General features: G+C 54.5%; 1 protein-coding gene across 4 annotated transcripts in view; it reads right to left on the bottom strand.

Moving 5' to 3' along the window:
• NRBP2 (nuclear receptor binding protein 2) overlaps window positions 1-11,246 on the bottom strand; it is a 29,443-nt gene extending 18,197 nt beyond the window's left edge. For 3 of the 4 annotated variants that reach the window (XM_049823844.1, XM_049823853.1, XM_049823871.1), the window contains exon 1: window positions 11,063-11,246. In XM_049823844.1, coding sequence (XP_049679801.1) covers window positions 11,063-11,179 — 117 coding nt within the window. In that variant the 5' untranslated portion in view covers window positions 11,180-11,246. Of the gene's footprint in view, window positions 1-3,492; window positions 3,746-11,062 lie in introns of those variants that run through there. The other variant, XM_049823862.1, reaches the window with a different exon arrangement.
• Window positions 11,247-14,820: the final 3,574 nt, after the last annotated feature.

Genomic DNA, 14,820 nt, shown 5'->3' with positions numbered 1-14,820 from the left:
CGGCCAGCCTGGAGAGATCGCTGGGGACAAGTAAGTGAAGGTTTACAAAAGATCAGATTGCATTTTACAATAAATCACTCCCTTTTGAGCTTTTCACGTCAACAAGGACTGAAAGAGTCCACAGAAAAAGGCTTAGGGATATAGTTCTGGGGCCTTGGCAGAGCAGCTGTTAAACAAGGCAGGCATGGGGCTGGAAAGCAATGGACAGGCATTTCTGCTGCCACTGGCATTTAGACCAGATTTGGAGAAGCAAATAAGGACAAGGTGGGTTGTTACCTTTCTCGGGTCACTCTAGGAGACTGGGGAAAAGGCAGGGCCGTGGCACCTGAAGGAGAGGGCACTATGCCAGTCCTCTGCTTCTCCCCAGACACTGCACTTGATCCTCGGGACAAGCACTTTCAGGCCCCATCTCTCGGCAGGGGCATCCTGCTGCCCTCCTGTGCACCCCAGAGCACCCCTCCACGCCATCTGGACCAGCACACCCCTGCTGCCCGTGGGACACTGAAGACAGAGCAGTCCCAGAGGCCTCCTCCCATGGTGGCCCCGCTCCCAGGACCTCAGCATGGGAGCAGGATCGGGTCAGAGAGCTTCTGGGCAAGGGAAGGGGTCCAGCCCCCAGCACAGCCGTGGGCTCTGACCACCAGACCCAGGCAGGCGCCTGTGCCCGAGCAGCCGTCTTGCATCCTCATCCCCTGGCACAGATGTGTTTCTCCTGCACCCGCTCTCCCCTCTGCCCTCCTGCCTGTCACAGGCAGGAGAAGCACCCAGTGGGGCTCCAACCCAACGGGCAGCCCCTCTGCAAGGGAGGCCAGTTCCTGCCTGCAGGTACTTTACCCAAATAATTTCCAAAGTTTGGCGTTAAGTTTACTGCTTTGTCTCCAAGGCAGCCCAACAGGCAAAGCCTCAGCCCCGATTAATGTCGAGCAGCACCAGGGTCACATTACCAGCCCTGGCCCCCTGGGACCGTTTCTCACTGCAGAACACACACAGATCCTGCCTGGAAAACCTGGGTTTGGATCGGGTGCCTTACTGCACAGGGGAAGGATAATCTGGAGGTCGCTCAGAAAGGAGGCAAAGGCACTGAAAAAGCTCCCTTTGCCTGGCTTGGCAGGGGCTGCTGGGGAAAGGCAAGCGCAGGCTGTGCCATCAGCCAGGGCAAATGCTGGGAGGGAGGGCGGCTGCCCGAGGCACCGTGGGAGAGATGTGCCGGAGGGCCAGAGCAAAGGGGCAGGCAGGCTGGGAAGGGGGTGCCAGGCAGGAGGCTGCAGGGGTGAGCAGTGGGACGGCGACCCTCACCTCCCCATTCCTGCAGGGTCCCTTTGCCCCCACAGGGCTGCCGGTGCCGGGGCAGGGGGTGAGATGCAAAGCAGCAGCGGGGAAGGGGAGGGAAACGGCATGTTTTCTTACACCCTGAGCCTAGGCATCGCCATCACATAACCATCCTGAAAAAGACTACCAACAGAAACACAGAGAGGCTGTTAAAGAGCCCACCAGGAGATACCCAGACAACCTGGAGGATACCCCAGGAGGGTGACCCACAGCCCCTGTGCATCCTGAGGCTGGAAGGAAGAGGCCCAAACCTCTTCAGGGATTTTCTGGACTGCTGCTGAGCCAGAGACCAGGGGAAAGATGAAGTTTTGGGAACCAAAAGCCCATGAACAGGCATGAGAGCAAGGCAGCTGCCTGCACTCTGTACGCTTGCCCTGTCCATACCGGAGCCGAGACAAGTTCCCTTGCTGAGCTGCTGCCCAGCTCCCGCCTCCCTGCGGCACACAGCCCATGCGGGACGGAGCCCTTCCCCACCCACCGCAGGCTGGCAGCAGCCCTGCGAGCACCCGTGGTCCCACCACCTGCCCGTGGGCTGCAGAGTTGTCCCTGGTGCAGCAGCCACCGCTCTGGGTGCTGCAGACAGCCCTGGGGACAGAAGGCCAGGACGTAAGAAACGGCACCGTCTGGAGGACACAGGGCAAAGCCAAAGAGACACCCAAAGGGAGAGCCAAGCAAGAATGAGGAGCGGTTACCTGGATTACAGGGCCCTGGGCTCTCCAGGCTCACTGAGACCAGCCGTGCCACGCTGGCAAGAGCACCAGGACCCACCTGGTCATACAGTGACAGCAGACACGTGTTGATGCTACAGGTCACAACCCCCACGCACCTCTGTCAGGGGAGCAGTGCCAGTGCTGCTCTGCCACAGAGCAGAAACCCCTGGTTGCTGGTAACGAGAGGAGGGCTAGCAGGACATGAAGAAGGTAGTGCTCATTGCACGCACAGTTTACCTGACTCCTCATGACACCGCGACATTATCCCTTTTGGCGCTGGGAACTGGCAGGATTTGCTAGGGCCACAAGGCTGAGTAGGGAACACAATGTGCCTGGGAGAGCACTTTTGCAGCGTAAATCCCAACCCGGCCCTCTGCTCCAGGATCTCATAAGCCTGGGTGACAGTAGAGGCTGTGTCTGGGCTTCTCAAGGGACTTCTGTTCAGGTTACAGTTAGTAAGGAGGTGCTGCCAAGGCATGGGGACGCACCTTAGGTGGCACAGACTGCCCTCTCAGAGCAGTGTGTACAAGCAGCAGAGACGGAGGACTGTGTCTCTGCAGGGACTCTCCCTTTCCAGCCAGCTGCCTGAAGCTGGGCTCCCCTTGCCTTCCCCAGATGACGAGTTCCCTGGCTCTGACAGAGGCTGCACTCCTCTCTCCACCACCCCATGCTATGCAATGTGCAGGGCAGGGGTGACTGCTGGAACACAGAAATAATTTTTTAAAACGTGTAAAAGCAAAAAAAATGAGCTGAGAGGGCTGAGGCCCCACTCTGACACCTGTGCTGCTTCCTCCAGCTTACCAAGGGACAGGGACAACAAACAGCAGTGGCAGGCAGAGCCCGTGGGATCACCGCTGTGCCAAGGAGCAGAAGCTGGAGCAGGTCCCACGGGAGCAGTGGCGTGCAGGCAGCGGGCACCCAGGGGGCAAGGGTGGCTCATCCACAGTCCTGCCATGCATGTGTGATTCTCTGAGTGAAGAGACGATACATCCCGCTCTCCTGAGCTGGGAGCACTCTGCCCAGGGGCCGAGACTCAGTGGCATGGCTCCAAGCTCTCTGCTTCCAGGGCCCTGTTTCAAGCACCAGACCTGCCACTAATAGCCACTTTGTCCCTGGGCGAGGAGGCTGGGACCAGCAGCAGCCCCCAGCAATTATGGAGCAATCTGCTCCTGAGCCTGGCTGGACTGCTAGCTGGATTTCACCTTGTGGCAGGTATGCCAAAGGCTGTGACAGAAGAGCTAGCTGGGTGACATCCACCCGTACTGCTATCTGCAGCCCACAGCAGAACAACAGATCAAGCCTACAACGTCCCGTGACTCTGCAGGAGCAGGATGAGGGATCTGCAGTGCCAGATAAACCTGTTCTCTCTGTGTGATCGTGTTACACAATTAGCAGGTGAAGGGAACAGATGAGACGGAAAATATTTTGATTCCAGTGAAGCATTTGATCCTACCTCTCACAAAAACATATTCTCAGCGCTAATTCAGACCAGCGTGGATACAGGGCTAATACGCTGCCATCTGGAAAGCCCTAGCCGAGCAGGGATGGTGGTGTGCCGCTTACAGAGCTGGGAGGCAATGGCACGGGTGAGGGTGAGCTCTGCTGTGGTTTCATGTCAGTGCAATCATGGAGAGAAGTGAGGCAGGTGCAGGTGAATGGCACTCATCCTGGACAACGCTGGAGGAGCGGTAAACCCCAAAGAGGAGAGAAGGAGCAGAGCTATGGGCAGAAAGCAGAAGTGGTACTCAGCCAATCAACCAGTAAAAATAACCAGGTGCCCCGCTGCGCTGCAGGCAGAGGAGACGGAGGGAGGGAAACAGATTCGCGGCCAACACAGCAGGATGCGCAGTGGCAGAGCTCTCCCATCCCAGGGCATGAGGGGCACCCACTTCATCCAGCCCTTCTCCATGAACTCTCCCTATCCATCCCCAGGAGATCCCCTGCCTGTGAGCAACAGCAGGGAAGTCATTGTTTAATACCTGTAGCCAGGGAGAGGAAGCCTCTCCCAGCAGGACCTGGAGCAGACCTCCTCAGAAAAGTAGTCACCGGCCAGCCTGTCCCCTCTGCCTGTGGGAGGGAGGGCTGGAAGTCTTTCCATTCTCTCCACACCCCTGGCTGCCCTTCCCTCTTGCCCAGCAGCTGCCGGAGCAAACACTGTGATCCCTGTTCTCCTTCCACTGCCGAGAAAAAGGGACAGAAGAGTATTTTTCCACTGCCCAGATAAGAGCCAGGAGAGATCCCGCGTGCCGAAGGCAAGACAAGTGTTGTTATTTCCTGGGCATTAGACGTACCATTGCACAAGCGCCTGGCCTGCGGACGGACGGGGCGGCTCAGGAACCAGCACGGCAGGACGTCGGACCCCAGGGAGCTGTTTGCTTTACCCCCAGGGCACTGCACGCCCCTGGGTCAGCGAGTCTGTGGTCAGCCAAAGCTGAGCACTGCCCAGCCCAGGCAGCTTTGCTCCCTGGCTAAACCGCACCTTGGAAATTCACTGGCAGCATCGCTGAAACTGGGGACACGCAGCCAGCGGCCCAGCAGGTTTGCAGCGGAGGTTAGAGAAGGCTCTGCAGAATACAGTAGGAAAGGGAAAGAATCCCCACCACCAGCCTAAACCTGGGCACCAGGCAGGCGAGCAGAGCCCGCATGGGTTGGGGTGGGAGGTGGGAGCTCGAGGTGCCCAAGGACAGGCTGGGTGTGCAGTACCCCATCCCACTGCTACAGGCCCCCAGTGCCCACCAGTCTGAACTGGGGACAAACGCCCAGGGACGGTTGGGCTTTGCAGTGCTCGTCCAGAAAGCAATGGGCTGCATTGGCTGGTCATCCAAGCCCAGCTGGAAAACAACAAACAGCAAGCAACCCTTTATGAGTCAGTCAGGAGACCAGCGACCAGTACGAATTAGCCCACTTAACGGGAATTTGGTGTGATTTACCCTGTTGACTGCACGGGGAGGGGGATTTGCCCTCCTGCTGCGTTGGCACAGAGCGAACCCAAGCTTAACAGCTAAGCTGTCAGCAGCGCAGTTTCAATGAAAGCTAACAAAACCACCTTGCTGACCAGTATCTGATTGCTACGGGGGAATGCTAAACCACTGCCTTTCATGTGTTTACTGTCAAATGCTAACTTGTCAAATGGAAGAGCCAACCAATGAGCATTTGATCATCCTTTAATCCATTTTGTAACATGACAATGGGACACCTCCCAGAAGTAAAATATAAAAGCCTCTGGGACTGTGTGTGTTCTCTGGTTACATCAGAGAGAAAGGAGAAAGGAGACAAGGGACATAAAAGGTGTACAAGCCTGCAAGACTCACATACAATGTCTGGCCACTGCGAACAAAAATACCTGCATGGGAAAACCAATGAAAGGACAAAAAAAGCTTGGTAAGAACAGGAAAGGGAACAAAACATGGAGAATGCCGGTAATTGTAATACTTCTCTTTCGTGACTAGTTTGGAGGGAGCACAGGAGGAACATCCTGGGAACTGCTGGGCCGCATCTGTTCGGGACATGGTGGAGAAGCTAGAGCAGACAGGTGGTGCCTTAGAAGCACACCGAGCAGACCAGGAGCAACAAGCTACAAACAGAAAGGCATTCTTGCGGAGACTATGAATGGAAATAAAAGAGCATGTTACTGCATGAAAAAGGACAAGTTTCTGCACTAACCTTTAGCACTCGGCTGACGTCACCTCCCTCCCAGCAGTGAGAACAAGGCAGAGGATTGTTATGACCGGGTAAGATCATGATGGATTAAAGGATCCTTGAAACGGAGAAAGTAGCTCAGGGAAAGCAGATCTGAAGCATAAGGCAAAACAGTCCCCGCACATCACCCACACAAACGAGAAGGGTAACGAGGAGGACACTAAATCTAGCATGCAAAGTCTTGTTTGTTGCCAGACCCACAGAATACGTGCTGAGAATAGGACTTCACTGTCTGCTTCCAGCAAAGTTTATCTATCTGTGAGTTATGCCACCTTAGTTCAAACAATTTCATCTTGCTTTCACAAATATCTTCAATCAAAACCACCTGGGGTGCCCCCTCCTATTTGGAGCACAGAGCAAAGCCTTATGATATTCACCTGTCTGATCAGCTGAGGTCAGCAGGTTCACAAGTAAACTCGTCCTGGAAAGTTAAACAACAGCAAACAAAAGCCGTAAAACCAGTAAGGGGTAGAAAAAAATAGATGGCACAAAAAGAAAGAGCTACGTCCTTCAGCTGATCCCCTCTGCTCTGGAAAAGCACAACAAAACTCAACTTCAAGTCCCAGTCTCCTGGGAGGGCTGGCAACAAAGCAGCTTTTAAAAATAACTCTGGTGGCAAATATTAAATAGTTGGATGCTTTCCAAATAATCTATCACAGAACCGGTTATCCTCACTGCAAACTGCAAACATAATTAATATGTAAAAAAAGGGAAGCCCCTTGCACCTCATTATTTTTTCGGTATTTTGTTCTCATTTTCTGATCTGTGGGATCAGAAAATCCTACAGCAACACTTCAAAATCTCCCCCTCTTGCAGATTTTTTAATATCACTTTATTTTCTTTAAATTCCGCTTCAGCATTTCTTCTCTTTCTTTCTATTATTGTTTCCCTTTTTCCTTTCTTTCATCTTGCCGGTTTTAGAACTTAAAGCTCATAGTTCAAGGTATCACTACACATTCAGTTATTAACCCTTTTATTAAACAAGGTGACCAAAAGGAGAGCAATGGACTATTTCAAGTGAAAATGCAACCAGCCCTGTCCTAGCCATCAGCAGCTGTGCTGGAGCTGCCAGCACTGCGAAGCGGAGCACTGTTTCAGAAGCAATGGCAGAGTTACAAGCAGAAAAGCAACTCTAAAATTTGGTCCCATGAACCACAGCTGAGCTTTGCCACAGCAAATGCGCTCTCATCCGAAGGGAAAAGGCCCTGAGGAGGACCAAAGGCAACCCACAGCACGCTCGGTCCAGGACATTCCTGCAGGGAGCACAACAGGCAGAACTGACAGATGGGGATACCTAGAGATGGATGGGAGAGATGCTGGAGAGGTTGTTGAAATAATGGCCCGAACCCACTCTGTGTTACAGATTAACGCGGTGGTACCAGCACTCATGAACAGCAGAGTCAACAAATATCAGCTGGAAATAACAGTCTGCTTTCCAAATGGATAAAGGGTTTGCAAAAGCAAAGCAACATGGCTAGAAACAGTTTGATCGTAGTAGCAAGGTGCTAGGGTTCGTTCAGGAAACTGTATTCAGACAAGGAAAGTTGCAAAACTCTTAACATAAGCAGTAAACCGAGTTTCTTCTCCCTTACTACTCTTACTCCACAGGGTGGGTGGAAAAAGTAAATGAAGTCATCATACCAACGCTGAAAAAAATGCATCTTCCTACATGGAAAAGTCTACAACAGCAGCATTCCTTTGCTGCACTTTCACACTAATAGGAGGGAGAGAAATGGAAGAGGCTTCTGAACACGGGTTGTGCTGACACTGAACATGAAGTCACCGAAGGATTCACATGACTATTTCTCCACATACATTGCAGAGATACTGTAAGTGCTTTTATTTCCCGAACTGTGGGTGGAAATCTGTGACTTCATATCCATCATGAATATATGCATTATAAATAGGCAAAGGAAGTTGTGAAGGGAAATGTTTTCTTCTTTGGTGGGCATGGACAGACCCAGCACAGAATTAAGAGCATGGCTACATTTTAGCTGTTGCATCTGTACATGAAGCGTGATGCAAGGATGCACAGTGGGGTCGTGAGCTGCTGCTCTGCATTCTCCCAGTGGAGTACAGCTACAACAGCCACATGTAAAAACAAAGGTTTAACCCTTGTGTACATGTAATTAATACATACACATTACCTATTTATCGTAACTGCTTCTCAGCCTATACTACTGAGCATCACAGTTTAAGCGTTAAAACACCATATGGGGTGCTTGCCTCTGCCCACTTCAGCTCTCCAGGCTCCAGACACTGCTCTAAGCCAGGTGCCTGGGCTCCCTGCCTGCCGCAGAGACAGCAGGTCACAGGCAGCTCTCCCACCTCTCTGGACCCGTTCTCAAAAGAGCGAGACCTTAGTTCAAGCACAGCAGTGTGGATCCCGCACAGGACTTGACTGTTCTGGCAAAAGCAAATTAAGGAGAATAAATAATTACAATGAATCAACAGGATAGTGAGGGAAAATCCCTATTGGTAAAAATACTTGAAGTGCTTACGGCAATCACAATGTATGTTAAACAGAATGGCTGTTCATCGATGTTAGAAGATACCATGTCGACAGCTTACAGACAGCAAACTGTTTTTTCTTCCTGGTACATAACTAAACATCTATGAATTTGCAACAAACTAGTCTCTTACACAAAACTTCCTTCACTTTGCAATTTAGGCAGTGCTACCACTTCCCTGTTCTAGTTCACATGCATTTTGTCATGGCAGCTTTACAGATCCTGGATCCTGAAACCTGCACTTGTTTAACAGGCCGCTCTCCTTTGGGTCCATCACCCGAACGGTCCCTTGCCGAGGGGCATGCAGCCCTGCCTCGGCACAGGAATACGGGCCTGGTGAGCAGCCGGCAGGCTTCTTGTCTTGCCAATGATGCGCTTGCAGCGCTGTAACTCATCACTGTGATGTGCGACTGTATCGCAAACCACCAAGACTCAGGAGTGTTCCTGCCACTGCCTGCTGTCCTGCAACACTCTGGAAGGGCCAATCCGCCCTCCCTACCTCTCTGGCAAGAAAAACTCCCTGCAGATGGATAGCATGGCACAGTGACCAACTACCAAAAGGTATGCATGGAATTGTCACTGACAGGGCTGCGCTCCACATTTCCACTTCTCCCATGCACTGCACAGGGGGACAAACCTCCAGGGGCCAGTTCCAGCCACCGCAACACTGCTCCAGAAAGCTCCCTCGTCAAAATTAAATGTTAAAATACACATCATTAAATGTCACCATTAGGTCAAAATAGATGGAGATCGTTCAAATGAGAAATGACCTCCAAGTCATTTCTTTGCCAAGGACAGCTAGGGTTTTCAGGCTGTTTTGGTGGGTCACAGATTAACACACATCATCCAAGAAATGCGTGAAAAAACATAACACAACTACAGGTCAGACGCAATTAAATTACAGGGTCTTATCCAGTACATACACCAAATGTTTCCACCCTGATGCTTGTTTCCAACACACAGTGGAGGTCATTTGAAGTCTGTAGGTCTAATTACAGGAGCAGCAGGGTGTCCTCAGTCAAAAAACTAGTTTCCACACAGCTTTCCTCACCTCTTCAGCTGTCCCGCAGAGGCACCCTGGCAGAGGGACCACGGGAGAGGTAGGGGTCCATCTGTCAGCTGTGCCTGTACCGTTACCCCACACCTCACCTGCAGCACGGAGGGTGGACTGCCAACGCCTGCACCAGCAGCCAAAGCTTGGTCAGGTGCAGGGCACAGACAGAGGGATGGCTGACGATGGGCGCCAGGAAAGCCCGTCCCAAAAAAGGTAGAGGAAACAACACAAGACAAAGATACAGCTGGCTCTGACACCTTGGATGTGCCACCTTGATATTTTGAGAGCTCCAAGGATGAGCAGGGGAAGGAGCCACGGGATTCTGAATGTGGTGTTGGGTCCTGGCACTCACCACGTGGCATGCACACCACTGCACGCACACCGTGGGACAAGGCTCAGGCACCAGCCATGCAGCATGTACACCCTGATGCAAGGCCCTGATGTAGAGGAGATGTGTGGCAGAGGTGGTAAGGTAGTAGGAACAGATACTGAAGGATGATGTGTGGGTGCAGAAGCACCAGAAAACAGAGAGGGACACAAGAAAGGCAGGTGCTGATGGCACTGCCATTAGCAGGTTATTAAGATCTCAGCAAAGCCCAGACGGGGAAAACAGCCTAAAACATGGGCAGCATGGACTGCGGACGGGTCATTAACAGGTTATGGTGGGAAGATAAAGAACAGGATTGGCCTCGGATAGGCCCTTTTGCCCTCCAGGAGCTGACTGCCTGTGATGGCTGTCTCTCAGTGCTGTCCCACCCCTGCGTGGGGTCAGGATTCACCCGCTGACTTTGGTCCCTGTTCCTGGCTGCCCTGACAGAGGCAGGGAGGCTCAGGCTCCACTTTCAGGGCAGATGGGCATTACACTGATATGGGGGGCACGTCTGGAAGAAAGAGGGCAGGGGGTGACGATGGTAACACTGCAAAACCCTGACGGATGCGCCGCAGGAGGGCCGCGCTGAGCCCCTGGCCTGGCAAGAGAAGCTGAAATGGTCCCAACCCCCGGTCTGGAGAGGAGGAACCGGGTTCTCCAGCCCGGGAGGCAGGGGTGCAGGGGCCAGCCCCCCGTCACCGCCGTGCCCCACCATTTACCCGGCAAGTCCCCATTCCCGCAGGAGCTGCCCGGCCGGCGACCCGTGGTTACCGGCCTGCCACCCTCACCGCTGCCACCAGGCACGGCTCGAAGACCGAGCCCAGCAAAAACCCTCCAGGACCGGGCTCCGGCAGCGCCCGGTCTCCCTCCCACAGGGCCCGCGGGCCGGCTGCGAGCGGGCGGCCCCGCACGGCTGGTCCCTCGGGCATCGGTGCCCTCCGCTGCGGGCTGCACGCCCGGGACCGTCCCGCTCCCTCGGGGCCCGGCCCGGCACCCCGCGCCTCCGGCCGCCCCCCGGGCGGCTCGCTCCCCACCCCGGAGCGGCTCTCCGCATCGCCCTCCGGCCGCGGCCATCGCCCTTACCCTGGGCACCTGCGGGGCGCCCGACCGGGTCTCGGCCGGGCTGCCCGTGCCCGGGGGATGCGGCCGCCGCGGCCCCGATCCCAGCACCAGCCCCAGCCCGGGCCGGCGGAACCACCGTCTGGCCGCACCGCCGGCCCCCGAGCGGGCTCCCGGGGGCGCGGAGCCGCGCTCGGTGCCCCGCACAGCCCGGGGCCCCGCAGGGCCCGGCCGCGGCGGCAGCAGCAGCGGCAGCAGCGGCAGCAGCAGCAGCAGCAGCAGCAGCAGCAGCAGCAGCAGCAGCATCCGTCCCGCAGCGCCCCGCGCCCACCTGCTCACGGCGCTTCTGCCAGCGCCCGCAGGGGCTCTCCTCCAGGATCTCGCTCTCCTCCTCGCTCTCCTCCTCCTTCTCCTGCGCCAGCCGCGCGTCCGGCTCCGGTACCGCCATCCCCGCTCCGAGCCGAGCCCAGCCGAGCCGAGCCGAGCCGCGGGCTGACAGCGCCGCGCGGGGCCGTCCCCGTTTCAGCCCGCCCCGCTCCGGACGTGCGGCCGCGCACGGCCCCGCCCCGCCCCGCCCCACCGGGAGGGGCCCCGCACACCCCCGGGGACCCCCGCCCCGCCCCGCTGCTCCCGGTCGCTCCCCGCACGTACCCCTGCCCGGGGGGGGCTGCCGGGGTTTGTCCCACCCGCCTCGGAGCGCCGGTTCCCAGGCCCCAGCCACCGGTCTCGGAGCCTGTCCCATCCCGCCGGCCGCCCGCCGGCTGGCCCTCTCCTTGCCCCAGCCTCCGTCCAGCCCCCTCTCGGCGGGGTCTCTGTGTTCGCCCGGTCCTGGCAGCAGCCCTGCCCTTTCTATTCCCGTGGTGCCTGGACGCTGCCACCTCGCCACCTTCCCCCAACAGCCGCTGCTCCGACCTGGGTGCCGGGGGCTGCACCCCAGGGGGGAGCAGTTAGCTGGGCTCCCAGGCCCTCCCAGGCACCGTGCACCCAGAAACTGCCTTGCCAGCTCCGAGCAAGAAGTCTCGCAGATGTTTTCATTGCTCTGGAAAGTTTCTGGCTCGTTTGATGTTTTTCTTCTCTTTCTGGCCGTCACCGGTTTCTTTTAGCACGTTTGTTATTTGTTCCACCCTGCTTCCGTATAAGCACCAGTGCCTCCTCGCTGGTTTGGGAGACACTCTCTCCCCCCAGACTGTAACTCCTGCTAGCCGGCGTGGTTAACTGAGAGGGACCACGGTGAGGGTGGCTATTGGACGAGGAGGAGGCACTGATGGCGCACACCAGGTATTGTACACCAAATCCTGTTCCCTGAAACGCAGTACAAACGAACGGGAGGCATTCCCTTGTGTGGGCCACCACCAGGTCCTGCCTGGCAGCCGACCGTGCTGCTCTGACCATGACACTGGGGAAACTGGTGCCACCAGCTACAGCCCAGTGGCACTGCCATGGGCCCTCCGACAGGGCCTGAACTGCGGCCGCCACCTCCCCGTAGCATACCCTTGCCTGAGCCCACCTGGGTAAATCCCTGCTGGAAGGCTGCTGGCTGTCAGTATGAGCCCCGTGCTGACCCTGGCAGACCCTGTCACCACCTCCTGGACTGCAAAAGCATGTCCCGGGCCATGGCCACCTCCAGGCACACATTCCCGTGACGCCACCCCGCTGCCGGTCTGTAAGCCAGGTGCCAAAAGCTCCCACGATGACCTTTTCCTGTGCCTACCAGACAGGACTTGCAGGAAAGTAAACCACAGTGGAAGGCAAAAGCTGGGAACAAGGACAAGGAACAAAAAGGCTGGAACCAAACATAAAATACATCCCGGGCACTTTTCCTATCTGCCTGTGTCTCCACAGGCCCCCGTGGCACTCCCGTGACAGCCGCCCATCTTCTTCAGGCTCTGGTTCCCTCTTGCAGCTCTGCCAATTGTCTTCCAGTTTAGCTGCACCTGAGGGGGGGATAGCCTGTACTGGGTGTGATCTGCCAGTTCTAACAGACATCCTCTGCAAGTAAAAGCTCTGTCCAAACAAGGAAGACAGGGCAGATGTTCCCCAAAAGAGATTTTGACAAATAAGGCCAAAAGGTAAAAAGCAGTGCTCAGAAACACTGAAGGCAAGAACCTGAGCAGAAGATATGTAGAGCCCAAGGATGATGAGGGTCTAAATGGGGTCACTGGAGAGACAGGACTACAGTAAAAAAAGCAAAGTTCGTTCTCTGCTGTAGCATTTACTCCGTAGGAAGCCTTTCTTTACAGGAGACAGTCAGAGGAATTGCCTCCAAATGAGGTGACAAAAGAAAGGATTATATAACAAATCAATAATATGAATGGTGACAAATTGCCAGGCTGAAATATTTGCCCCAGAGGTTTGGAGGAATGCACATGTTGAATGGCCAGAGTATGTTCTGTGGTACCTAAGGCAGGCTCAGTACCAGGCACTGCTTTTCAACACGTTCATAAACAATCCAGAAAAGGGATGAACAATGAGTTGGCAGAGTTTGCTGATGACACCAAACTATTCAGGACAGTCAGCTCTAAAGCTGGCTGTGAAGAGCTGCAGAGACTCTTGTGACACAGGAAGGGGCGTCAAAAGTGCAGACGAGCTTTCACATGAAACTAACTCCTCAGCTTGGAGAGCAACAGCTGAGCTGGGGATACGCAGACTAAGAGCACCATGAACGGCTCGGAGAGAGTATGTAGGAATGGTTATTCACCATTTCACGCAAAGCAGTGGTTGGGATGCCTGATGAAAAGGCTAGGCAAGAGCTGTAAAACACATGAACGGGAGTAATTTTTTACTGATTGTTTCTTGGGCTAAAATGTTCCTGGGTGACACATTGTGGAATTCATTGCCATAGGGTGTTTACGGCAGCCAAAGTAGAAAAGGATTTTAAAAGCCATTAGGCAAATTTGTGGGAGAAAAATTGATTGAGGGCTATTAAACAGACGCAGATGTAGCCTCTGGCTCAAGAGGGCTCTAAACTGCGGATTGTCAGAAGCTGTGATTCTGCAACAGCAGAAATATTGCTCGGTCCCTGCTCTGGTTCCTGTGCTCTTCCTCTTGGGATCCACTATTAGCAACTTGCAAAAATAGGATGCAGGGCTTAGATCTGACCCAGGGGAGTTGCTCTCACACTGTCTGCTGCTCCATGTTTTCTGGGGGAGGAAACACTTTTGGGTTTCACATGTTCTTTGCACACCTCTGCTGTTTTCATTTCACGTGTGCTGGACATGTCCTTAGCTGGATGTTGCTGTGTCCCTGGACTGGCCATACTCCATGCACAGGCAGCTCATACACAAATCTTTAAGGTCCTTTGAGGTAGATAAATTGCATCCAGCAGCATGAATTGGCTAGGTCCTAGAGCTCTCTGTTCAAACTCAGTCGCTTTGAGTGCAGTGTTCTCAGTGTGTGATACCCTTGACTTCTCTGGACACATTACAGGAATGACAGGAGGCAGAGGTGATGCAGCATCAGCAGATGGTCCCACAGCAGTGATCGTCCTCTGTATCACCACTGCCCCCTCATCCCCATCTGGACAATGCCCCTGTATCCCACTACCTCTTTCCTCACCCCCTCATCCTCAATGCCTCATCCACGTAGAATCACAGAATCGTGAAGGTTGGAAAAGACCTTTAAGATCATTGAGTCCAACTGTTAACCCAGCATTGCCAAGTCCACCACTAAACCATGTCCCTAAGCACCACGTCTACACGTCTTTTAAATACTTCCCGGGATGGTGACTCCACCGCTTCCCTGGGCAGCCTGTTCCAGTGCTTGACAACCCTTTCGGTGAAGAAATTTTTCCTAGTATCCAACCTAAACCTCCTCTGGTGCAACTTGAAGCCGTTTCCTCTTGTCCTATCAGAGTAAACTTCTTTATCTTCATTCTATGACTTCCTTTTTCTTTACTGGATAATACATAGTAGAGCATATGTGTCTTGCCTGTTCATTTTCAGGCATAAGTCGTATGGTCTTTCATTTGCTGGTTGTCCTGACTGTCACATAACCAACAAGCAGGAAAAACCTGGTCCCTCCTGGTGGCCTCCACGCTTTTGCACTGAATGTGACCTGAAGCAGTTGTCTGCCCTTGGCTGTGTTCCGGGG

Source organism: Accipiter gentilis, chromosome 2, assembly GCF_929443795.1.
Source record: "Accipiter gentilis chromosome 2, bAccGen1.1, whole genome shotgun sequence".
Lineage (NCBI taxonomy): Eukaryota > Metazoa > Chordata > Aves > Accipitriformes > Accipitridae > Astur > Astur gentilis.
Note: the sequence above shows the minus strand (reverse complement) of the source record. Positions and strands in the feature narration are given on the sequence as shown.